We start from the raw sequence: 25773 nt of genomic DNA, 5'->3' as shown, positions 1-25773 counted from the left end.
AGTAAATAAGGAAGACTGCTGTTAAAGAAATTCAGTTGGATCCTTTTTCTTTCTCTTTTTCTCTAACGGAACAGAAGTGTTATACTTAAGCCTTTGTATTTAAAAGTCTAAAGTTCATTTTACTTCCAGTTTTTGGAATTTTCTGTAGATATGATGATATTACTGGGACCTTGGGTATTGGTTAATAATTGTGTTAGAGATTATTTTTTTTAGTCCAGCCTTAGAAGGATCTTTATGGTCAAATACTTACTGTAGCATGGAAGCCCACCTAAGAATTGCATCCTTATGGGAGAATTCTTAGATTGTTGCTTAACTTTTAGCTTTTTAAAACTAAGTTAATTACCTTGGCTTCCTGTTTGGAGACAGAGAACTGCCTCCAGAAGGATATTCACCCTGACTATATTAGACACTTTCAGAAGGAGGAAGTTTCTCTTAAAGGTCCCAACCTAAGAAGTGTGTGTTGCTCTCTGACTGTGAAGGCAGCCTAAAGTGGAAAGTCAGTTGTTATTAGCAAGTTTGGGGAGATAAGTCCTCCTGTTAGCTGGGTTTTATCACTGCATTTAGCAGCCTCAAGTTTGTCAGCACCCAGGAAACTTCAAGTATCTTTTCCTTTCCTTTTTTTTTTTTTCTTTCTAGAAAACTACGTTTCAATGAGTATTACACTTTCTCACTTCTAGTAATCCAGAATATGGCTTTCCACCTATGAATGGCAAGAGCCTAAAATATAGTGGAAATCCTATATTTTCTGTATAGCTCAAAGTTAGGAGGAGTCTGTTTAGGAAATTCCTACTGGCTGGAACAACTGGTTTTGTTGGACAAGAATTCAAGATCTTGATGCTCTAGACTGTAAGGGTAAAGAAAGGGTAATTTAATTAGACTGTACAGCACTAATCTGAAGCTTAAGATAACCTCTGTCTTTTTTTTCCCCCTGTATGTACCACTTGAAAAAACATTGCTGAGCAATACAATTTTTTGTTGCTGTAGTGTGAAGAACAATGCACAGGAATAAAGACTTCTTTTTTTCAGCCTGAGTCCAGGCATTAGAACTAACTGGACAAGGCTAAAACTAATCATTAGGCCAACACCGGTATTAATGTCCCACCACGGCAGAATTGTGGTTATATCTCAGGCAATTTGTAAGACCACAGGATGTGAGGACAGTGATGGGTTAGGCCAAGAGTTGATCTTCGTTATGATAAAGCTGGGTCGGAGGAAGAGTTATTCCAAGTTTCACCTGCAGGTGGGGCAAGCACAGTTTAAAATGTATTGTCGATCCAAAAAGAAAGGAGTTTTTATGGAAGATTGTACTTCACCTACCCAACAACACAAAAGGCACCAGAAACTATAATAGGAAGAACTGGCATCTTCAGAAAAGTATACTCTGTAAACTGCAAGAAAGGGAGAATGTGTAACTTGACTTGGCAGCTGTGTGTTTATTTACAAAGTAGCACCATAAGCAAAGTTGTATTGGCAAATTTTAAGTAAGTAGTAGAATCAGGGAGCTCTATGTAATGGTTTCAGGCAACAGCAGAGAAAATAAGGGAATAAAAGGAGAGCATTCAAGGAAACTAGGCAAAAAATTAAACAAACACAGCAGAAAGTGCAGCTCTGCAACAAGCAGTGCATCTAGGAAAAATTGTTGGAGGGGTGCATACCGTTAAAGCCATTGCCTGTTGTTTTGATAAAGGGGCTGAATTTCTGCCCAGTGCAATAGTTTTCTAGAAAACACAGATTAAAGAAAGTGACAGTATCCATCAATACTTTTATGTTCTTAAGAAAACCACATGTGATGGCACCACAGACTAGCTATAGGAACTGTAGGCGGGAAAGCATTGACCGCTCACTCATAATGACCAAGCTGGTATTTATATAGCCACACATATATATTATAGCTTTAAGAGTATATTTTATGACTTAAAGCAGTGATTCCAAATAATGGCTAATAAAATCCTCTGGCACTGTATGTAGCCAAAGAAAATAAATTAAGAGCAACACTGATGTGGTGGGTTGACCCTGGCTGGATGCCAGGTGCCCACCAAAGCTGCTCTGTCAGTCCCCTTCTCAGCTGGAGAGGGGAGAGAAAATATAACGAAAGGCTCATGGGTTGAGATGAGGACAGGGAGATCGCTCACCAATTACTGTCACAGGCAAAACAGACTTAACTTGGAGAAATTAGTTTAGTTTATTATAATTCAAATCAGAGTAGGATAATGGGAAATAAACGCAACACTTAAAAACAATTTTCCCCTACCCCTCTCTTCTTCCTGGGTTTAATTTCACTCCTGGTTTTCTTTGCTTCCTCCCACTGCAGCAGCACAGGGCCATGGGGAATGGGGCTGGGGTCAGTCCATCACATGCTGTCTCTGATGCTCCTTCCCCCTCAGGGGGAGGGTCCTCACACTCTGCCCTGCTCCAGCCTGGGGTCTCTCCCATGGGAGACAGTTCTCCACGAACTTTTCCAGCATAAGTCCTTCCCATGCACTGCAGCTTTTCACAAACTGCTCCAGTGTGGGTCCCTTCCACAGGGTCACAAGCCCTGCCAGCAAAACTGCTTCATTGTGGCCTCCTCTCTCCATGGCTCCACAGGTCCTGCCAGGATCCTGCTCCAGCGTGGGCTTCCCACGGGGTCACAGCCTCTCTGGGACATCCCCCTGCTCTGGCGTGGGGTCCTCCACGGGCTGCAGGATGAATATCTGCTCCACCATGGATCTCCACGGGCTGCAGGGCACAGCCTGCCTCACCGTGGGCTGCACCATGGGCTGCAGGGGAATCTCTGCTCCAGCGCCTGGAGCAGCTGCTTCCCCTCCTTCTGCACTGGCCTGGGGGTCTGCAGGGTTGTTGCTTTCACATATTCTCACTCCTAGCTCCTGCTGTAGGCAGGTTTTTTCCCTCCTCCTTAAATATGTTATCCCAGAGGCGCTGTCACCATCAGTGATGGGCTCGGCCTTGGCCAGCGGCAGGTCTGTCTTGGAGCCAGCTGGCATTGGCTCCATCAGACACGGGGGAAGCTTCTAGCAGCTTCTCACAGGAGCCATCTCTGTAGTCCCTGCTCTACCAAAGCCTGTCCACATGAACCTCATACAACTGATAATGGAAGCAAAGTCTGGAATTGGCTGGAGCAGCCTCCTTGGTTGATAAAACTGCCCAGGAGAAAGATTTGGAATTTTTTGTATGTGACTTCTGAAAGTTTAATCTGAATCTAAATTAAATTTGCATTATCCCTTTTTTTTTAAAAAAAGTAAGATATACTGTGTATTTTTCTCAGGATTTAGATTTGTCAGTCTGGTATCTGACTTTGAAGGGCTTCAAAGGACATGTTTTCACTTGCTGTGGCATCAGTCTGTTTCTGTTTTTATATCAACACTTGGTACAAGGGAACTTTACAAAAAGTAATAATAAGTATAACTGCAAAATGCCCATTGTTACATTTTTCATGACTGGGTAGAACTGTTGTGCGATTCATTTCAAGAGAGGATTATGCCAAGTTCTGCCTTACAATCATTGGAGATTCACCCTTGGGAAATGCTTCATCACAGACTTGGCAGGAAACACTCAGCTATTGCTTTCTCAGAATTCACCCAAAGAAAGTGCCTTTGACTGAAAGGAGAGTCAAGCACTTCCTTTTGAGAAAATGCCATACTTGCCCCTGCTGTTTGTAAGGCATCTAAGCTCTCTTCTAGTGTCTTCGAAAAGAATGTAACATATTGAAATATATTTTTCTTCTTCCCTCTTAGGAAATTTCTCAGAGTTCTTCCTCTACCAAGTGAAAATTGGAGTGCTTTAATTGAAGAGTGGTGTTGTCACCCTAACCCCTTTGCCAGAAGCACTTTGCACCCTCAGCATGATGACTGTTTTCTTGGAGACACTTTTTTTCTGTTGAATTCAGGAAAGGAATCACATGTGTCTGAATCTCCCATGTGCTGCTCAGTGGGTGGACACCATGCTTCTCAGAGTGGTTCCAACTTGGTAAAGTATTTTGTTTGAATAATTCTTAAGTGAATGTATTTGCACTTTTTTAGTTGTAAAACACTTTTTTGTCACCGGTTTATTTAACTTGTGTGTATTACAGAGCTGTTTTGAAGGTCATAGAAAGTTGTTGACCTTCAGTTGTACAGAAGCCAGAAAATACTCTAAACTATGATTTACATTTTCTAAAGCATGCACCATAGTCTTGATATTGACCTAGTTACGCAAGAACGTCTTTCTATAAATTGAATTAGAAACTGTTTAATTGTGTAGTTTTAAACTCAAATATTTCCACCAAAAATGTCCTGAGTGAAGAACATCAGCATTTAGTAAGGTAATAACTGTAATGGGTTAGGTGTTTGTCAAAGGGTAGTAGAGTGAAGAACGAGGAGGAAACTGGACTAACAATGCTTTTTCTTCTCAAACTATGACTGGATGCATAGCCTTAAATATGATCAAAGGAAGGTGTGATTTTTTTTTTCTTTCCTCTTTTTTGTAGCTTCAGAAAGACTTGGAAAAATCAGAATGTGTTTTGTGGCTGGATTTAAGTGTTTTATACTCTTAGAATACAGTTAAGGAAATTGAGTTTGTTTGACTGCTTTGTCTAGTGAAAGGGACCTGCCACCTCAAGTTACAACTGTTCATATTGATGTTTCTGAGTTGTTCCAGGAGAGGATATATCCACCAGCTGAGTCTCTAGGAAGGAGGCTATCATTTGGCTTAGAAACATCAAAAATTGTTGTTGCCAGGAAAAAAGAAAAATTTTTAGGGATACTGTCTCAATGGTGGGATAAAACCCATGAAGAAAGAAAATTCAGTGCTTTACTTATCTTAGAAGTCTAGCACTTGTATAAAAGTTCAAGCAATAATATTTTCTTCTACCAGAGGAAGATCCAGGAATTTAGGTCATCAAAGCCATTTCCATAAAGCCTTTTCTGTTAATCTGCTGCTTGTCTGTATTTGTGCTGACAAAGGTTGGGCCTACAGATACCATCTTTGCTTCCAATACCATATATTAAACCTAATTACTGAAATCCTGCAATTATGGCAACGATTGCTGCCTTGGCAACTTGTATCTGTAACAGCTGATGACTTGCTGTGTACAGATTCCCAACATGAAACTTCTAATCTGCTGAGAAGTAACACCAGAGACCCTGATTCCTGTCTGCTGCTGCTGCTTATCGTCATTAGGGATTTGTATTATCCACAGTTAAATCGCTGGGATTCTCACAGTTCAACGGTTGCTGGTGCAATGCATCCAAGTGAGCCATCTGCTTGGGGAATAGTTCTGTCCTACAGTTCTTATTTGCAAGTCTTGCATCTGTGGTCCCACTGGTTTCTTGTTCCATTGTTCTTTGAGAAGCAGAATATGGGGAGGGGAAAATAAGAACTGATACCCTGAAAGGATATCAGCGTGAGAGAAGCAGATTAATTTGGATTAACTCTGTGGCAATTGGAGTTATTTCTTCTAAGTATCCTTAAGAAGGAGGCTGAGCAAAAGATTCCAAATTTCCAAGAGGGCAGTGCTTCTGCCAGAGCTTCCCAAAATGAATTATCTTATATTTCAATAGCCTCAAAAGAGATCTTAGAACAGTGGGAACAAAGACGGGAAGAGGCAGGGTGCATGGAGTTCGCTTTGCAGCCCAAAGACAGGGGAGCAGTCCACCCAGCACCCTTCTTCAATCAATCAAAGAGAACGTTCGTGAGAAGAGAGATGGTGTTGAGGCAGAAACATGGTAAAAGGATGTGGGGCAAAGACGTTACTGAGATGTGGGTCAAATCAGGATAACAGCAGATTTTTTGAATGAGGAGGGAGGCTATTTGCTGTCAGAGGCATACAATAGTAGTTTAGTGGATGAATTTTCATGTTTTCTTCCTTAAACTTGCATTGAGGTTTAGAATTGTTTCCTTGTTTGTGTCAAATCCTTCTTTTTACATCGTTCACGCTTGCAATGAATTCTTATTTCTGCATTTGATTATTTCCAGCATCACTTGGTTGCCAAGCAAATGAGCAAAACTGTAAGATCCAGCAGAAACTGGACTAATAAGGAAAAAAACCCTCATAATGAAACAGAAAATTCTTCCATAATACGAGTAATAGAAAGTTAGAGGCAAGATAGATTGCTATTGGAATAAGTGTTCTCATTTCAGAGAATATTGTTGCAGTCTGCCCCAGTATGAAAGTTCTTTTTTAATTGCATTGCAGTTCTTTCGGAAGTGTTTGCCCATGACCAAAATAGTAGCAGAAACGTACCAGAGATGCTTAATCTTTTCCAGCCTCCAGTGGGACCAAGACAGCATCCATCCATTGCAAATACATTTTTCACATCTATTAGTCTTCCAGTGTAACATAGTTTTTAAATGTCACATGGTCTTGCAGCATCCTAATAGTATCTCTTGGGGGAAAATATTTTCCCTGACACCGTATCAGGGATCCTTAGGAGTAGAAACAGAAAATATTAGGCTGGTGATCCACCTCCATCCACAAATTGCCAGCAGCTGCAAGTTGTCAAATAGATATATTGTTTTAATTAGTCTAGCTAAAACTTGCTTTTTCTGTTGAAGCATAATACGATTTAGCCATGTTTTTTAGGTACTGTACTGCACAATTCTCAGTTAGCACCTGTAACTGTAGTCAGAAAAAAATATTCAAGTTTTACCTTTCAAGGAAGTACTGTACATTACATACTTGTGCTGTGCAATATTTGTACCGACCTCAAATACCGGTTTTCACAAAACCCTCTCTACTTACTCTTGCTTTTCACGTTAAGCAAGTGATTTTACTGTGTATGTTTGAGAGGACTAGAAAGGTAGGAAATGGGAAAGGGGATGATTGCATATATATGAGCCAGATGTTTTTCTGATCTCCATAATGAGGGGAATGTACTTCCAACATAGCTCTCTGAAGCTTTAGCAAAGGCTGTTGGGCGCTCCCTGGGGCTTTTAGTTTGATTCCTGGTTTGTGAGGAGCAAGCAGGACTTTGTGATCATAAGTTCAGATTTGATGTGGGATGCTTTTATGGTTTTTGTGGAGCCAGAGTGGTCCTTTCTGTTCACTGTATTATTTGCATTGTACAGATCAGAGAAGTCTGTTAGGTATTTCCAGCATCAAATCCATCAGTTCTGTCTGAGCTATAGCTTTGAGAAAGATGTCCAATATTGATTTGATACTTCAAGTGATGGAAGCTTTATCACATTCCTTGGTAATCTCTTTCAGTGGTTAATCATCCTCTTTGCTGCCTTCTATTAAATTATGCACACTAAGAATTGCAACTCTGTATCTCTTTTTATCTCTAAGGTGTATTTATTTTCTGGAAATTATTTTTGTAGTAGTTTTCCAAAGCATTTTCCAAAATTTCAGCATACTTTATAGATCCATTTTTTCAGTAATCATCTCACTAATTCTGAAGATGTTCTGGTTTTTTGTTTATCCGTATCAACTATTCAGTTGCTCATGCATTCAGAGATCATGTTTGCCCTTTCTTTTGTAGCATCTCACTAGTAATTCTGGTTTGATTAGCTACCATCATCTAAATTAGTTCGATTTTTGCTGTCTTCTACTATGTATTCCTTTATTTTATCATCACTGCCTTTGTTGTTCCTGCTGTTTCTGAATATATCATCTGGCATTTGGTTATATTTTAGTGCAGATTGTTAGACTAAGCACAACTTGCCTAATTATCCAGGCTGGTGTGTATAACTCCTTTACCTCCCTTGTTTACTCCTTTCCTGTCATTGCAGCAGGAAGTACTTACACTCTTCCATAGAGTAACTGGAAAAATTGGCCCAGTGTCTGTTTGACTTATCTATAATCTCTTTCATCACCAATCTAATGACAGACTACATGTCCTTTAAGGCACCTGAATTAAAATAACTCAATTAACAATTCATTATTCAATTTTTTATTAGAATAATTGTGCTTGGAAATCTGCGTAGTCTTGAGAGTCCACACTCCAGGTTCTGAAGACAGACTGTAATGGACATACCTCAAAACTTATTTGTAAGACAAAAAGTGTACCTGAGATAGCTAGGGCCACTGGATTTACTTCATGCTGCTCTTTTTGTTTGTTTGTTTGTTTTTATTTTGTTTTAAGAATTTTGTGATGTGATAGGCCACAGATCACCACTTTTTGTTCTGGACATCAGTCCGACGAGTCATCACTGTACACACTTTAAAATATGAATACTAAGAAATATGAAGAAAACTATGCCCTCTAGAGAGTGCGTGTGTGTTCACTCCAGTTGGAATCCATGGGAACTGTTGCCATCTTTTACAAAGGTTACAGAAAAAGATAAATTTGGAGATTTCCCCCCTCAACCAGTTTAATTTATGTTAAATTGAAATACTAATTTTTTAGGCATGTGCTACAATATGCAAGTTGATAGTGACTAGTTTGGACTTATAAACCAAGCCAATAAACCAGTAGTTGTTTAATTACACATGGGTATTTTTATGTACTGTATGTTATATAAACAATTTTAAAGGTGATTATACACAGACTACATGTAAAAATCCAGTTTAGATGTCTTCTCATTGCATTCTCAGGATTTCTAGCTCCATAAGGGTTTATTAACTCAGGAGCATCGTAGTGGTTGTATATACATACTGCTTCCGGAACAGAGTTGTACTGTGCTACGCCCAGGTTAATCAGCCCACACAGAACCAGTTCTGGAATTTAGACGTTGGATTAAAGTAGGAGTTGTGCTTACTTACATCTTGATACGAATACTGAATTTACATATTAACACTGGAATTAGTAGGAGTGTGACTAGGGCATGTCACAGATTCATCCAGAAATGAGATCTTTTTCAATGGGCAGTAATGGATACATAAGAGTAAGGCAGGTATTGAGTGATGTTTTGGCCAGCGTAGAGACTTCTTGAACTAGATGTTGTCCACATTTTTGGTTTTAATAAGCCTTTGATGAACATTGCATCCCCTGAGTTTCTGAAGACTTTTTGAACTTATGTGTACTTTTAATCTGAAAAGTACTTGCCTCTAGTGAGTACCAAACTATATTATGCACTATGTGACAAACACCTTCCTTTTATTTGATACAAACTAGGTTATAATTTCGTAGCGTGAGCTATGAGAGTAAATGTTTTTTTCTTCTTCAGCTTTTCCTAAACATCCATGTTTTTATATACCTCAATGATACTCCTCAGGTTTTTGTCTTTCATGCTTTCTCCCATTACATGTGTTTTCTTGCTATGTATGGAAATTGTTTTGCACCTCTGATATTTATTCTTTGTCAATACTTTTTCTGTTTCTGCTTGAGTTGAGAGAGTGGGGTTGTTCAATAACAGAATCCACTGTACCTTTCTGGAATATCGTGCTATGTTGTGTTCTTCAGCTGTTCTCTAGTAATTCAGAATACTCTGTGGACATTTTCTGTTCTCTGTTGAATGTTGGACTGGTGTTCCTATAAAACTGTCCACAGTGGCTAGAACTTTGTACCGAGTGATGGTAGTTACGTTGCAGCATATTTTATGCATGTATTTTGGAACACTTCTTTTCATGTGCATTATTTTGCCCTTATCAAAATCGAATTTACCTTGTCATTTTATTATCTAGTCACTCAATATGACAAGATTCTCCTGTTAGCTATTCAGTTTGTGCTGTGTGGTCAGCAGATATTGCCAGACATTACAACTAGTATGAAACTTACAAGCAAGTCAAAGTGTAGAAAGCTCAAGCAGTGAATGCAAATCTGTGTGTTTGTAAACATAAAGAGAACAGAAACAAGTATACAAAGTTCACTATCTGCTCTGGAGAATGTGCTAAAATTATATATTCTTTTTTTCAGAATAACTAAGTGACATTTAAATGACATTTCTTTGTCCTACAGAAATCAAAGGAAAATACCAGAGTAATTTGTAAGCGCTGCAAGACAATGGTGGGAGAAACAGTATCATCAGGTATGGGATGTACAAACCAAACTAGACTCCACTGCATCAGCCATTGAGCACTGGAGTTTAAAAACTCTGGAGGAAAGTAGTTTATCAGTAAGGTGCAGGGCTGATTCCTGTGTGTTTGTCTCATTCCTTTCTGGAACAGCTGGGATTGTTACTTCCACTGTTAGACCTTGAAAGTGGCTTATGACAGGGATTTTCTTCTTCCATGTTTCTGTAGTGTATTTGGTTTATTCCAAAGCTTTGGAAGACTCAGTGCATGATTCCAGTTTACTAGGAATCCCAGAAAAAATGAGGCCTGATAAACTATAGGTTGTTTATTTTGCTGTCAGTCCTACAGAATAATGGAAAGGTTAATTCAGAGCTTCAGCAACACAGAACTAGAAGCTAAAGATATGATTGATAGCAGCCAGTCTGGTTTCATGTGAAGGAAGCCTTGTCCAAGAAATAGGTTCTCTTTCATCATCATCCGATAATGAGATTATTGATGTAAAAACTGTCATTATATTGAATCAGCAGGGTTTACCTGAAGTAGTGTAAAGATGAGTCTCTGGTGGTTTTTAAAATGCAGTTATTAACAGGAGAGAATCAATGATAAGACTGGTACTAGTGGTGTTCATTCTTTCATTCTCCCTCTGCATCAGTCAGTATGAGCCTGCCTTAGTTCAGAGATCTGGAGAATATAACAACTTTTCATAAAAAGCAAAGCCTGCATAAGAAATAAGTCATGAGGAGATGCAAGACAGAAGATCTTCTGTTACAGAAGGTTCTGATTGTCCTGTACAGGGATCTGAACAGTACAGGCTTTAATAAAATCGCATTTAAGGTAAGGTGTTTGAAAGCCCACAAAGCAGGTTGTGACTTTGGGAAAGCAGTGGTTGTAAAAGGACTTCAGAGATCGTCATGAATAATGGGTGCCTTAATAGCTAAACCTTCAGACGGTTGTAGCAACCAGTAATTGATGTGCTCAGTGGGGGTATGGGAAAAAACAAATGCTGTGTGGATGTGCAGGGATTTGGTTTGGACTCTGTACATGGCTGAAGTTATATAGCATATCCATTGTTTACAGTACTGTAGGAAATTTACATAGAGTTCAAAGAACAGACAAAAAACCTAACCAGAGATGTATGGTGTAAGTCTAGACACAACCATCTCTGTGAAAAAACACTAGAGAGCAGACTTGACTGTCATGCTTTGGTGCTTCCTCAGGAGCAGGTATCAGTGCCCTGAAGATAAAGCTAGATTAGAGTGGTGTAGCTGTGGAGGCCAGATTTGGCTTTTAAATTCCCAGGTCGACTATTCTTTCCCCCAACTCTATCCCCGTATACTTGGGTGATTTTTTTTCTTGGGAAATCCCACTTTCTATTTCTCTGCAAGCAAACATCTTAATTCCTAATGCTCTTGCGGCAGTAGCACCACTTCCTTACTCAGGGTAGCAGCTGGGGAGCTGGAGTGACTGAGCTGGCTTCTTTTCTTCCTGTCTTCCAGGACTAGGCACAACACGTAGCAGACTAAAATTTAACTTAGAAGTAAAAATATAATTTCCTAGCAGTGAGGATAATTAAAACCATGTAGTACTTATCTGGAGAACGGGTGGGATTACCAGGATTTTGGAATCTTTAAAACATATTAAGTATCTTCCGGAAATGCTTGCTTTCATCCAGTTTTAATGGTGTGTGTGGACAGAGATCAGAGGAGACAATCCCTTGCACCCTTGAAATTTATGGAACTGATCAATCTACTGTTGTTCACATTCTAAGGCTTAGTAGGATGAATTTATTGCTCTCTATGCTTAACCTGTTCTTCTGGGCCCCTGGCTAGGCAGTGTCTGTAGTGTAGATCCAGAATTTCAATATTATCATCTTTGACCAGACTTTATTGATGGGGGTTAAATTCTGTACTCAAACACGTCCATTTAGTGTTAAAGGCTGTCTTAGTGGAGCTTTTGGGGAACAGCTACACTGAGACTCAGAAGATACGCAGTATTAGTGTTGAGGTAATGTGACTTTTGGAAAGGAGTTCTATTCTGCTCTTTGAACAAAGACCAAAATTATTCTCCTGTGTGTGCTGTTATTAAAACTGTCTCTTGTGATTCACCGCAGCAGTACTGAGCAGCAGAGGGTACTAAAACACTTATGTAAGCTATGCTGATCTCAGTGCTTTAGGAAAGTTCTTTCAATTCATCTTTCAGGTTTGGCTTCAGCTCTTACTTGCTTTGTTTCAAGGTGATTGTTTCTAGCATTAAACAAAGATCAATATAGAAGACAAACTGCTGATCATGTAATTAGCTCAGAGCAGTTTTCTTCTGGCAATGTATGTTTTCTGTTACTGGTGGCTTTTCCTCCGACAAACCAAAGCAGAATTTGACCACCTCTTGATCGAACACTGAACAGAAGTTTATTTAGTGATACGGTGACTTACACTCTATTCTTAACAAGTCGGTTGTTCTGTTGTACTCAAAAAAAGTTTTTGTCGTTTTAGATACCGTTAAATATTATGTCACTGAGGTGATTATTCGACCATCTGAGGGAAGTTTCACCCCAACACCAAGGTAAAAAATAAAAATAAAAAAATCAGATGATTTGTTCACATTTATGTTTTAGGAAGGATGCTAGAAATGCAGTTAACATTTTAATTTCTTGAAAAATTACATAAAGTAACAAAGTGCTGTCACAGAATTAAGCTTTGTAAAGGTATTGTAGTCTGAATTCAGTCATGTATGATTTTGTTCGCTTCTCTTTGTGTGTGTTTGTGTGTGATGCAGGAGAGAGAGTTTATATAAGTTGTTGCAATGTCTCACTATTCAGGTGATAAGCCAAAATTTATTGATTTTGAACTATTTAAGTTTGCATTATGTCTAGTGACTGATGAAGAAAATGGAAGGTTATATTATATAAAGTTAAATCAAGTAAAGCTTGAAATATTTAACTGGAAATGACATTTTTGAATTTTCAAGAAATTCAATTTGATGTTAAGACTAAGATGAAACAGAACTTGATATAGCTATCTTGTGTCCTGTACTATCTGTTAGTCACAGTTCTTTTCTTTTGTGATTTGTATTTGAAACGTGCATCATTCTGAACTTTGTGTTCAGATGTGTAAAGTATACAGACAAAAGCTTTTATTCAGCATTTGACAATTGGCGTTGGTCAAAGTAAATGATGTGGCACAATTTAGACTGCTGATCTATTAAAAAATTCATATGGCAGGAAATATAAAGTCCTCTAGTTTTGAGAAAGAGAAAGATAAAGAAGTCCCATCTCTCAGTAGAAAGTGATTGTAGGACTGTAGTGGAATTAACAGTATGGTGATACTCATATACTTGTACTGCATCAATATGAGTGAGTTGGTGCATGCAGTCGTTATGAAAACATATAATACGCGGCTATTTCTTAAACAGGTCTCAATTCATACAGAGCATGGTTGCTCAGTGTCTTGTGGAATTGTCCTCTGCTAAAAGCACGTTTAGATTTGCTGTAAAAGGGGACAACGGAAAAAGCTATATTCTGGTAAGATGTTTTTTTTATCTTTATCCTGCTGAAGAAGTTCAACCTATGAATCCCAGTTCCTAAAATGTATTGTTTATGCTGCTCATGATTGTACATTTAAAGAAAATTAAGAAATTCGAATTCTTGAAGTAGTTCTGAAGAATTCTGTTCAAGTAAGAAATTTATCGCTGTTTTTAATTTTAAGTAGATGTACATATGGAAATTGTCTCTATTAATATAGAAGTGAAAGTACTACAGGTGCATCACAAGTAGCACAGAAATAACACTGTGTTTTGTATTCAGAAATTATGGAAAACTCAAGTTTTTACTTTATAATATGTATCTCATCTTCTTGGTCCACTGCTTCTTGTCATTAATCACCAGAAGTTCATCAAATTGTATAGCATCTTTCACAAATATTGTCTTAAGTCAGCAGAGACTTCTAATGTAGTCAGTACATTGCATTGCAAAGTGAAGTGTAAACAAAAATAAAATTGCCTATTATACTTAATGTTCTAATGCTGTTAAACTTGATATTTAAATAGTGACAGCTAAATTCCTCAAACTGTTAAGATGGATAGGAATTTGGGTCTGGAATTATCTTAATACTATGCACTTGGTATAACCTTTTATTCACAAACTAGATACAGGCAAGGAGTTTGTAATTTTGCAGTTTGTGTGAGTAATTCATAGACACAAAGATAAAGGAATACATGATTGTGGATTCCTGCCCTGGATAAACTTATAGATGCACTTTGTTGAGGGAGGCAATCTAATTAAATAAATATATTAATAAATAAAACCTACATACACATTGTCCAAGTTCTGTGATTTCCAAACATCCAGATTCTGAGGTAAGTGTATGTATGTTGCTTTTAAATAAATCTTAGTGCCAAGATAACATCTATGCAACCACTGAGAAATACTTCTGTGATGATAAAGTAAGGTCTCATGAGCAGACTCATAATTGTCAGTATTTGTAATCTAATTGAGGAGTCATTAAAAATTGTGATTTTTCCCTTGTAGCATATGTTTTTCCAAGTCACCTAAAATTCTGATGCTTAAGTCTAGTAGCTTATATAGAATGAACAGGTTATTTTCTAACAGAAAAATCACCTTATTTAGCAGATTGCCATTACTCCTAAATCTGAGTTGCATTTTTGCCAATGTATTGATTAGAGGAGCAGGCTGAATTAGCATAGGGTTTGGCTTCTGATTGGCATCCTTCCTTTTTATTAGTGAGGTTTTAGTATTTTTTTGTGTGTTTAACCTCTGAAAGCCCTTACTCACGCCCAGGGTGAGGTTCTAGGTACTATATACACACCAACAGTTGTTCTGGAGTCATGGGTTAAATCTTAGGACTCAGAGGCCTTGTGGACACAAGTGTAATGTGAGCATTGTTTATATTAATGTTGCAAACAGCTAAACAGTAAAAAATGTAGGTGCTTGAGGCTGTGAGTACACACTGATGCATCATGGACCAGCTATCCCACTTGTTTTGACAATAAGCCCAAGATCCTATTTCACAGTTGTGCCTACATACATGAATACACACAGCTTAGGCTGTGTGTAAGGTAATTAAGGTTAAGGTCTCTCACAAGTCTTTTTAGATTTTCTTTTTAACATACAAATATTACATATACTTATTTCCTCTGTGTATATCACTTGACATTACCAGTTATGTTATTTGCAGATATCATAACTGAGTTTCTGTTGTTTAAGTTGGTGATAACCAAGTTCCTGAAAGCTGTATACTGCTTATGTTGTGGGGTTTTTTATAATTATTATTATTTAAAGGATGACAATAAATAAGTCTCCCAGGAAAAAAAAAGATGGCATATACAGATTTCTGTATTTGTCCTAACTGTGTCATTGCCCTTTTCACATTCTCTAAAAGATGAATAACTTGCCTCCTTGCTGTGCTCCACTGATGAAGGGTTCCCTACCTTGAAGTTGCATGACTTACAAGCTGAGAATAAGGTGAGGACAGCAAGCGAATAGTGATATAGGAGAACACAAGCAAAATGGTACATTATTGGTCAGCATAGCAACACCTTAATAGAAGTAATTTTTTTTCTGTACTTATAAAAAAGGATAGGTTTGAAAGAGGTAAATAAGTAGATTTCTGGATTAATATAGGGAATTTATCCTATGAACGTGATGAACCTGATAAAACCCCAAAAGAAACGTATCTGAAAATATGGCAAAAAAAGGTGTGCGATAGTTTGGAGTGTTTGAATACTCACTCCAGTTTTGCAGTACTGAATAAAAGGTGGTTTTTTGGAGTGAGATTAAGCTGTAAAGTGCTTTGAAAGTAAGGCAGCTTGTATTTCAGGAATGAATGGAGAGGGAGTGGGAATATATCCCAGGAAAATAAATACGTAACAAAATGAGAGACACCTGTCAATCAGATACTGGTTCTTGAATCATGTCTTGGAGGGCATGAGCAGAACAAGTTTGCGTTTGTCACAGTTGGAGAGGGGGATGTTGCAGTCATCAAGATGTGAGATAATGAGTACCTGTTGAGACTTAACTACCCAGGTCTCTTAGCTTTATTCTTTGTGTAATATGAGGAAACCTCATCTTTATCTAACAGCCTGAATGTGAGGACAAGGAAGCTGTAATGAAAGATGTTTGCATTATTGACCTGTGTGATGATTTAAGTAATGGTAATGTTTGCAATAGCTAAGAAAGAACTAACAAGGAAGAACAGCTTTCTTTAGCCATGTTAAATTTGAATTGATGTCTGATTGTCTACAAATTGATGCTGCAGACACAGGTTGAGGTTTTAGGAAACTGATCACATAATGTAAATCATAGTATTTCACCTGTTTGAATCAAATATCACGAAGTGTAACTGAGATTTCAGCTTTTCTCATAAGAACGTCTTTGAAACCTATTGACAAGATGATCTAAAACCCAAACCAACACAACTAGAAAACCACCAACAAAAAACACAAACGCTTTCTCCTGCTGCTGTCATTTCAGAAAATGTCATCAATCCACACTATGAATGGATTCTAAACTTTATATTTCTATCTTTCTGTAGAGATTCTTTTATTACTGGAGTTAACATGAAAGGGATTTGGTTGTGCAGGCTCTGCTGTACAGAGTGGTAGGGAGGAAGGAAAGATTACATTTTGAGTAACTTAGTTGAAAGCACAGATCAAAATTTGAAACTACATTAGCCAGAAGTCTCATGTCTAAACTGCTTTGAGTCAACTCACCAAATCTTGGTGGGTGATTGTTCATTCAGACCAAAAGCAAGATCAAAAAATAATTCATGCAAGAGGAGAAGAAGAAAATGATTGCCTGAAGAAGCAAATGTAGTTTCAGAAGTTGATTTTTTCATGGCCAAGTGTCTTTCCACCCACAAAGATTCATTTGCTTTTTCTGTATTGTGTACTAAATTATTAATACAGATCTGTTGTATTGCTGTTGAGACAAAGACATACTCTGAACAAGCGGTAGAATGTTATTGTGAGACGCCACATATCAACGCTTGTGGTAGAAGGAAGTACATTTCAGATGGACCATGCAAATGAAATGGTTTGATCGCTTTCTCTAAAGCAAGCTGCAGAAGGATTCTGAAAGGAGCAGACAGCTGTTGCTGCATTGTTTCCTAGAGTAGTTTGAAGGATATTCCCCTTTCTGAAAAGCATCCCAGGGGGCTTCTTCACAGGGAAGTGTTAATAATTTCAAAAGGATGGAACTCTGTTTAGTTAAAGCTAAGCGTGTTGGCAGTGGCCTGTATGTACAAGACACTTCTCTTTTTTCCCCATTTTCTTCAACATCTCTTCAACACTTGGCTTAAAGCATCGTGTGCAGTGGTCCTGACTAATGAGATATATTTTGCAGTTTCGGCTATGGGTGTGTACAGTGAGTTACCAGAGCGAAACTGATGAACAGCCACTTCCTAAGCCAAGTGCAGTTGCTTGTCATCATTTATGTGCATATGCTAAAGTGATTCTCCTCCTCCCATCTCCTCCCAAGACATCTTTATCAATATATCTCATTCCTCTTTTATGAAGCTTCCATTGTAATGTTCTGAGCCTTGGGCTCTGATAAATTGTGACTGTCACATTCAATTATGACATATACTGTGTGTCCTGTTAACAATGGTTTTCTCCCCCTACAGGGGATATCATCGTATGTCTGCTACCTAACATCACGTTTTACTTGAAGCTGATTAGGTCATGAGAAGCAGAAGATTACTCTAGTGAGCAGCACTGCATAAATCCTGTTTTCTCTGTTAAATTTTTCATATATAAACATTTCATATGGGCTCAGGACTTGTAAAAATTGATTTCCATTGGTAACTTGGATCACTTCATTCTGCAGGCTGTGATTAGAAGAAAAGCCTGACTTTTTCGTGCAGTGCTTAGCATGAAAGCCCCGAATCCAAGTTGGAATACTGATGCACAATCACAAAGATTTAATTAGATCCATAATGTGATGCAAAAAGTTCAGTTTTCTCAAAACTCTCTCCAGTAAATATCCTGTGAATTCCTGTGAACATGTAGTGCTGAAGAGCGCCAGTCCCATTAGCAAGTTTGATAAAGATTTATTTTCCAAGTAAAGGTCTGTTACAACTGTTTCTAAATCCCAGTCTTCCTTTTAGACCACATTAATTGCTGTCTTTTTCCTTGCATGTCTTAGCTCTATCCAGTCATAACTGTCATGCTTTTTCTAAAAAACTTTAATTTCTGGCACTTCCAGTGGGCAATCTTTCAGTTCCCTGTCTTTACCCCTCAGTTTTTCAACATTATATGTTCGACTCATTCTTAAAAACCTATGAAATTAGAGAAATAATCCATTTGGTAGTGAAACAGACAACATGGGACTGTTTCTTTTGTTACTAGCAAAGGGTATGTGCTGCAGCCACAAAAAGAGGCAGCTTCACAGAAATAATGTTCTTAAGAGTGAGTGACTGTGATAAATCAGACATCAGTTTATTGTATTAACCTGTTTTCTCTACTAGAAACTGCAGACTGTGTGAATAATCAACCATGAACTTATGTTTTTTAACACTTTATTAGAAACTTTGTGAGAATATGGCTTTAGTATCAGTTGATTTAGGATCAGAGTAAAGGAACAAATTGAAATTGATGTAAACTACAGTAAAATAAATTATTTCTTCATTTCTAGATGTGGCTTTTAAATTCTGACACATTGCTAGTGGAGTCTTCAGGAAGTTCCTCTTCCCACAGTGTTTTTACACTGTTTGGAGATATTTTCATGCCTAGCTCTGGACCAGTGGGGACCTGGAATGCTGTCAAAGTCCTTTACCAGCCATGCATTAAAAGCAGGAATAAGGAGTAAGTACAGCCTTTTCTGACCTCAGGTTCTGATCTTTGATTTGTATTGCTTTTCAGACCAGCAATATTTTTTTGAGGTTCTTTGGACAGTCTGTTCAAATGGCATACAATTTCTCTCTCTCTCTCTCCCTCCCTCCCTCTCTCTGCACCAGAGGAATAGTGGAATCATATTTGGTATTTGGAGAAAATCTAGTTGTTAAGTTTTTGCACTAAAGAGTTATGTTGTTTCTAGGGGCACTTGTAGATAACTTAGGTATGTAATACAAATGGAAGTTGTCTCCATTACACAGGAGAGTAATTGCTTTTGCGTTTGTGCATGCCCCCCCGCCCCTGTGTTAACTTTCAGAGCTTGGCCATTTTTCCAGCTCTTGGCAGAAGCTGGAAGGATGGTGGTGCTAGGAATCCCATGGACAATGGGTGAGTTCTGCCCATATAGTCTCAGACCATGCCACCCTGCAGCTGTAGCTCCAGGTGATATAATTCAGGGAGGAGGAAAAATTGAGGGGAGGTAAGGAGCATGGGCTGATTCCTGAATGTTGTGCAAGTTTAACTAGATCTTCCTCTTCGCCTTCAATTTCTGGGTTTTGTGTGAAAATCTGATCTCATCTGTCAAGTTATTTATGGGAATAACCCTCTCTGCACTCGCACAGTAAAGAATTTGGACCTCTGGTACAGCTGAAGCCAAGAGGGTAGAGGTGGCTAGTTAATAGTTCAGCAAATCCTACCTCCCTGTTCCAGCTTCAGTCTTGACCTTTTTTGCCTTAAAATTATGCTTTGTTTTGCAAGAGAAAGAGCTGTTCACAGGACTGGAATTTGTCTGTTTAAGCCAAGTTATCTTCAGCACTACAGGTGTTGTCTGGTGGGTCTCAGTAAATTAGCATAATAATCATCTTTGTATACATGGACAATGCATCTAACAATGTCTCTGTTAAAATATACTTGTGCATGTAGCCTAGCAGAATAACATAAGTAGTGTTGTATCAGTATAGCTTACTCTCAGCATGTAGCATATCCTCAAAAGGAAAGTCCTTTTTTGATATGATTCAGCAAGTTCATTGAGTTATCTAGCCTTTCTGTGTTTAGCTTTAACTTGCTTTCAGCCCAGTGGTGGCATTAGTTCAAAAAGAAACAGGGCCTTGAGAGAAGGGAAGAGAGAAGAGGCAAGGAAGGTGGTTGAATATAATGCCATATAAATGTTTTTCTTGGATGTGCCCAAGTCAACTGGAGCTCTCATAAAGGAAGCATTTGATTTCAGCAAGCTTTGCAGTCTACATTATGAAAAGCATACACTGCCTAACATGTTAAAGCCTTCATCTGCTGGAGAACAAAGATAAGAGAATATTGATTAAGCAGTGGGTCCAATGTTTGCAGGTGATGGAATCTGATTTTAGCATAATTTTCTGCTTTTGTTTCTGCAGTGATAGAAAAGAAAGCATTGGTTTTGTACAGGTCACACTTAAACAGTTGTTTGGTTTTGTTGTTTTTCCTTTAAACACTTGGAAACTAGATGACAGATCTAACTATGTATGGATGTATTTAAAATTTAGAAGACATTCCCTCCAGATTCAGTTCGTATGCAGCTAATTTATAGCCCAAGACCTCATAAAAGTACAGCAAAAATGTTGTCTCAGACAAGCAACCATGTACGTATGAATTTAAATATTTTTGTAGGAGAAAAACACACCTTACAAGAACATGTGATTCATCATAGCGTTTATCCTGAATGTTGCCAAGTGTATCCTTTCATTTTTCAAACAGATCCAATACTGAATAACTGAAATTAACTCTTGACATGAGAGAATGCAAAATTCTAGTAGTCAGAGAAAAGGTCATAATGCATAATTAACATTATTCATGGAAGAGGACAATTACCTTTACTAATATAGTAGCTTCAGAAGCTGGCATTGGGAAACCTTTGTGATCTAAATGTTATTTAGTGATCCAAAACACATCTTAAAACACTATCATTTAAACTTATTCTTAGAGTGGGAGATATTGCAAGAATCACTACCTGTTCTAAAATGAATACTTCCCTTAGCACTTACAGAAGTGGTAAGGGAACTCTTACAGAAGTGTAACTTACAGTTTTGTCTTTCAAGTTTCAGTTCTTTATCACTGAGAACATGTAATTACATTAACACACATTGAGTTATGAGTTATATATTTGACGTGTTATTTAGCTAGAAGTCATATCTACTTAGTCACTTACCTAGCATTCATAAATGCTTTTCTTGAATAGAGTTCTCAGCGGCGGAATTTTGCTGAGATTATAGTCAGTTCTTTCCAGTTCCCCAGACAGACTTGTTACGAATCACTTGTTTGTGAAGATTACTTTCTATTTATCTTTAGGATTTTGCAGTGAGCAGAAGGCACAAGTGAGGTTTTAATTCTCCTCTGACAGTAATTGACATCTTCCCTGTGCAGTCCCTGGACAAATGCAACAATGGAAGAGAAAGAACAGAGGGTTCTTTTTAAGGTTCAGAAACTGAAGTAACTATTGGTTTAGAATTGTTTTCCCATTTATATATTTCTAGTAAAGAACAGTAAAAAGGACATTAGCACTTCAGTATGTTTTCACTAACTCATCTCTTAGCTGGGTTGAAGTACTGCTTGGATCTGTGCAGTAAGTCTGAAGTCTTTCTGTATTACAGGAATGTAAACACAGCAGAACCAAAAATATCAAAACCAGCGTAGCTTGTTTAATGCAATGTGTTTGAGTTTAGATCTCAAATATTATTTCAAGGATTCTGAACGACGTGTCTGATTTCTTGAGTAGCACAAGTTCCAAAGGCTTTAGATGCCCACATTTCAACAATAATTATAATACTTACCTTGCTTGTTTCTGCACACACACCTGCCTTTGAAATAATGCAAAGGTTTGAGAGCCCATGGTCTTCTCCCTGCAAGTGGGGAGTAAGCAAGGATACCTCGTGTGCAGGAAGCAGTCAACAGGTCTGCTTGTGACCTAGACCCCAACGGTTGCAAGGGATAAGCGTGCACTCTAATACCCTGTTACATGTCAGAGAGCCTTTTCAATTGTTGCGAGTCACTGGGTACACTCAGGTCCTGTCTGATTCCTGAAGTGGCAGAATCTGATCTGTGTGATGGGAGGGAAGCGCCTTTCTTACCTCTGGACACTGGAGTCTGTGCTTAGTAGCTGGGCCATAGGTTAAGACAGATTAAGGTAATCTAGAAATAAAAGTGTTTATTTGTAATATCTAAACATAATAACATAATCACACATTTGTAAAACGGGGGTGAAGAAATGAAAGAAAATCTGTACTTAGTTTACTTACACAAGCATAAGTCTACTTACTGTCAGATAAATACATGGTTCCATCGTACCAGTTAAGGTCTTGGGCTTTGTGAAACTCTCCCCTGGCAAGCTGCCTCTGCTAGAGAGAGCCTAGCTGGGATTGCCTAAATTCACATTCAGGCACCTGCTGTTTGAAGTAACCCTTCGGTCTAGATTCCTTTGGATGCAGTTGAGTATTTCTCTTGGAGGGCCCGTAGTAGCTTTTATATGTGATCTTTCTTTTCCAGACTTCTAGGATGTCAGGAGAAATGTACAGTCTCACTCCAAAACTCATTTTATTCCATCTTTATTCAGGGCACAGTTTTGCAATTCTTCATAATTAAAATAATGCTTATTTCTGTTGCTCAGATACGGAAGTGTTTTTTCCCCTTAAACTAGGAATTATGTTCTGTGAACACCACCATGCTTCAGCGAGCAGCGAAACTCTCCTCCAGTAAATCACTGGCCTGTCCTTCACCATACCTTACATTCAGGATTACTCTAAATGTTAACAATGCAAAGGAAACAAACATTTGAGTAGGATAAATGTTCACGGTTCGTTACTGGCTGCTGAGTGTTACCAGCTGCAGTGATAATTAACCTCTTTGGAGCTATAGCTGTTTGGAGGTGGCCGATCCTGCTGTAACAAAAATGTGTTCTGAGTTAGGCTGAACGTTTCTGAGAAGGTGATTACCCCTTGCATGGCATCTACTGTTTTATTGACAACACGCCGATTCATGTTCCATTTGCTGATCCGTGTTGACCAGCAGATCCTTTCCGGTAGATTGCAGTCTAATAAGCAGCCTTCCTCTGGTTTTGTGCAGTTGGCCTTTGTCAAATTACATCCTAATTTTGTTCAGAACCTTCTCTGTTGGCTGTGGCCATTGTGATTTCCAACATGTGGTGTTCTGATGGCCCTTCCCAGCTTCGTGTTGTCTGTAAATGAAAGAAGCATCTCTTTTGTTCCAGTATCTGGGAGAGCAACTGAGATGTGGAGCAGGACCTAACTAAGAACATGTCATGAGGAGCCTCTCTCCATATACCTTTGTTTTGGCAATGAATTAGTAACAGTTGCGTGCTGGGTATTCTCTGTATGTTAGACTGCATTGCTTAAGAACATTCAGTAGCTTTTAAGTTATTGTGAAGTTAAGACATGGCTAGGTATATCCAGACATGCTATTTATAGTGTAGCTTTTGGCATTTCTCCTTGCAGAGCCCTATTCCTCTGATCTTCCTGAAGGTAGCCTTTAAGTTTTGTGTTGATTTGTATCTTACTCCTTCAGCTGTTAAAGAGGGCTGGAAACACTTAGGTGTGTGATAGCACGAGTTCTGGATGGGGTTGTCTGCAGTTAGGCTTCCAACCCTTGCGGGAGGTTTGTGAGCAATCGTTCTACAACAAATTAGTTGAAAATACATGCTGTCATTTCTTTTTGTCACCTATGAAAAAAGTATGTTATGGGTGTCGTTGAGTCCCATTACAGAAGGATGGCCCATGCATTTTCTGCTCCGTTCTTACTTAGATATTTATGGAAGATGTGTATGTGATTAAGTTGATTCCCTCCACTTTTCTCCACCTCTGAATCTGCTGTGCAGACAGAAGAGGTCTTCCTTTCAAGTTATCAGGTTCTTGGCAAATAACACCTTATGCAAACAACCCTGACTGCTGGGACTGATAATGGTAAATACTGCTGAAGTGAGATTGTCATAAAAATGTATGAAGAAAATTGAAAATACAGTTACATGGCAATTCAACCATAACTTGATCTCAGAAAATATATGTGAAGGTACAGTTAAAGGAGATTACACTTTTCCCTTTATGTGTGTGCTAGGCAAAGCTTTGTCAAAAAGTCATTGGTAGCTTTTTATTTCTCATATGCATCTAGAGTCTCTCTGAATGGTTTACAGGTTTTGCAGGAGCCTTCTCCTATGTAAGAATCTGCTGCTTATCATTTGAGAGTTGAAAAATGATGCAGAAATTGTTTGTTTTATTAGCTTTAGAGGGACAGAATAAGCTAGCAAATTCAGTTTGTGGCTGAAAACCGGGAGGTTTTGAGTCCCAGTGAATTTATTACAGTCAGTGTATAGCGAGCTGTTTATGAAGCTGTTACTGATATTTTCCAGAATGTTGTTTATTTGTCCCAAGAATGGCTTTTATTCTGTATGTAACTCTAGAGTAATTCACATCTCATCAAAGCACCAAACTGTGTCCTGTTTCACTGATTTTTTGTACGTCTGAAATAGAATGCCTTTTCATAGTGTTTCAGTAACTCTTGCCTGTAGAAAACACATGGGAGTGCACAGACCAAGAGTTGACTGACTGAGGAGTGACCAATGTTTCACTGTTCTGTGCTTTCTTTAAGGTGATTTCTGTAGTATAATAAACTTCTGGAATGATTAAATGAGTGGGTATGATTATAAATTGATCGTGAAAGATCGTTTTGTTCCAGATTTTTTTTTTCTCTTCCTTTCTTGAATTCTTTCATGGAAGCAAGTTAAAAGAGTTGACACCACGTTGAAGTTGGAAGAGGTAGGATTCTGACTGTTTTTTTTAAAAAGGGATTTTGCAATCCCAAATCGCTTAGCCATTTGATAATAATCTGATGAATAGCCTGCCTTTCTTCTTACATTGCGTGAAAGATGCTGATGTGTGTCACTACTCCTCTTGCAGGGTACTGCTGTTGTACTCTGCATTAGAAGTGTTAAATGCTCTGTACATACTAATTGGCAATGTAAAAATAAGAAAATGACTGTAAGTGGTATTGCTTAGCTACTTCTTATGTTCTAATTTTTTAGAAAAAATAGATAAGTATGCTATTAAGTTCTGTCACATTTAATACGCTTTTGAATTAGGATTTGCAATTCTGTAATATGGTAGAATGAAAAAAATAACTCAGGCTTGTATATTTTTTTCCATATTATTCTTTGTATTTATTTATAGAACACTTTAATTCAGGTAAGCACCATTTTGATAGTTCTCGTGTCTCTGTGGTACATATTGCTCTAGCTAAGCTCTTTTGGGAATCTCAGGATTGGAAATGAAAGCAATGTCAAGCTGAATGGGAAAAAATTGTGAAGTAAAAGCAGGTAGACTATCTGAAACTAATTTTAAAAGTGTAGTGTAAAAGAGCTGCATTGCCAGGTAGTTAATTCACCTTTTATAGGATGATAATAATGTAAGAAACGCCGTTCTGGGCCATAGCAGTGTACAGTCTAGCCCAGTATCCTCCCTCTGACATCCAGATGTGTTCTTTAGAACAGAGCATGTATGTGAGCTCCAGCACTTCTTTGTACTGCTCAGCTCAATTAGGTGTATTAACGATATTGGAGGGTACAGCTGTGCCTGTTTCCTTTACTATCTGTTCGTGTGTCTTCTGACCAGCAATTTGAGTAATATTTTTTTTTTTTTTTGATCTTACTGGTGGTGTCTGCCTCCACAATCTCTTGTAACAGCAAGTTCCAGAAGTTCACTACTGCTGCGTAGTACTCTTTTGACCTCTTCTAAACTGATCTCCTGCTAGTTTCAGTGAGTTGCCTCTAGATTTGGGATTGGGGCTTTAGTAAACAATTCTGATTTCCTACTGGAAGATGAACATGGGGATCCTAAACTTCGCATTGGGATTACAGCATGCAGCATTCTTGTTGATTACATTTAGGTGTTAGTTACTGGCTGGTTTGCTGGAGGGTCAGCAATGTCACATCTGTTCAGGTCTTACTATAACACATATATATCTATTTAAAATACCCATTTTGCTTTCCTTGTAAAACTGCTGTTTTGAAAGCCAGATAGCCTAAA

At 38.2% G+C, this 25773-nt stretch overlaps 1 protein-coding gene across 5 annotated transcripts in view; it reads left to right on the top strand.

Annotated features, from left to right (window-relative positions):
• The window catches only part of UBE3D (ubiquitin protein ligase E3D), an 84485-nt gene that overhangs the window by 6501 nt on the left and 52211 nt on the right, over positions 1-25773 (top strand). For all 5 annotated transcript variants that reach the window (XR_008748073.1, XM_055810337.1, XM_055810336.1 and 2 more), the window contains exons 4-8: positions 3735-3966; positions 9816-9885; positions 12361-12430; positions 13280-13388; positions 18516-18685. Coding sequence is in view for 4 of the 5 variants with exons in the window: in XM_055810337.1 (XP_055666312.1) it covers positions 3735-3966; positions 9816-9885; positions 12361-12430; positions 13280-13388; positions 18516-18685 (651 nt within the window). In the remaining variant the exon portion in view is untranslated. The remainder of the gene's footprint in view (positions 1-3734; positions 3967-9815; positions 9886-12360; positions 12431-13279; positions 13389-18515; positions 18686-25773) is intronic.

Source organism: Falco peregrinus, chromosome 7 (assembly GCF_023634155.1).
Source record: "Falco peregrinus isolate bFalPer1 chromosome 7, bFalPer1.pri, whole genome shotgun sequence".
NCBI lineage: Eukaryota > Metazoa > Chordata > Aves > Falconiformes > Falconidae > Falco > Falco peregrinus.
Note: the sequence above shows the minus strand (reverse complement) of the source record. Positions and strands in the feature narration are given on the sequence as shown.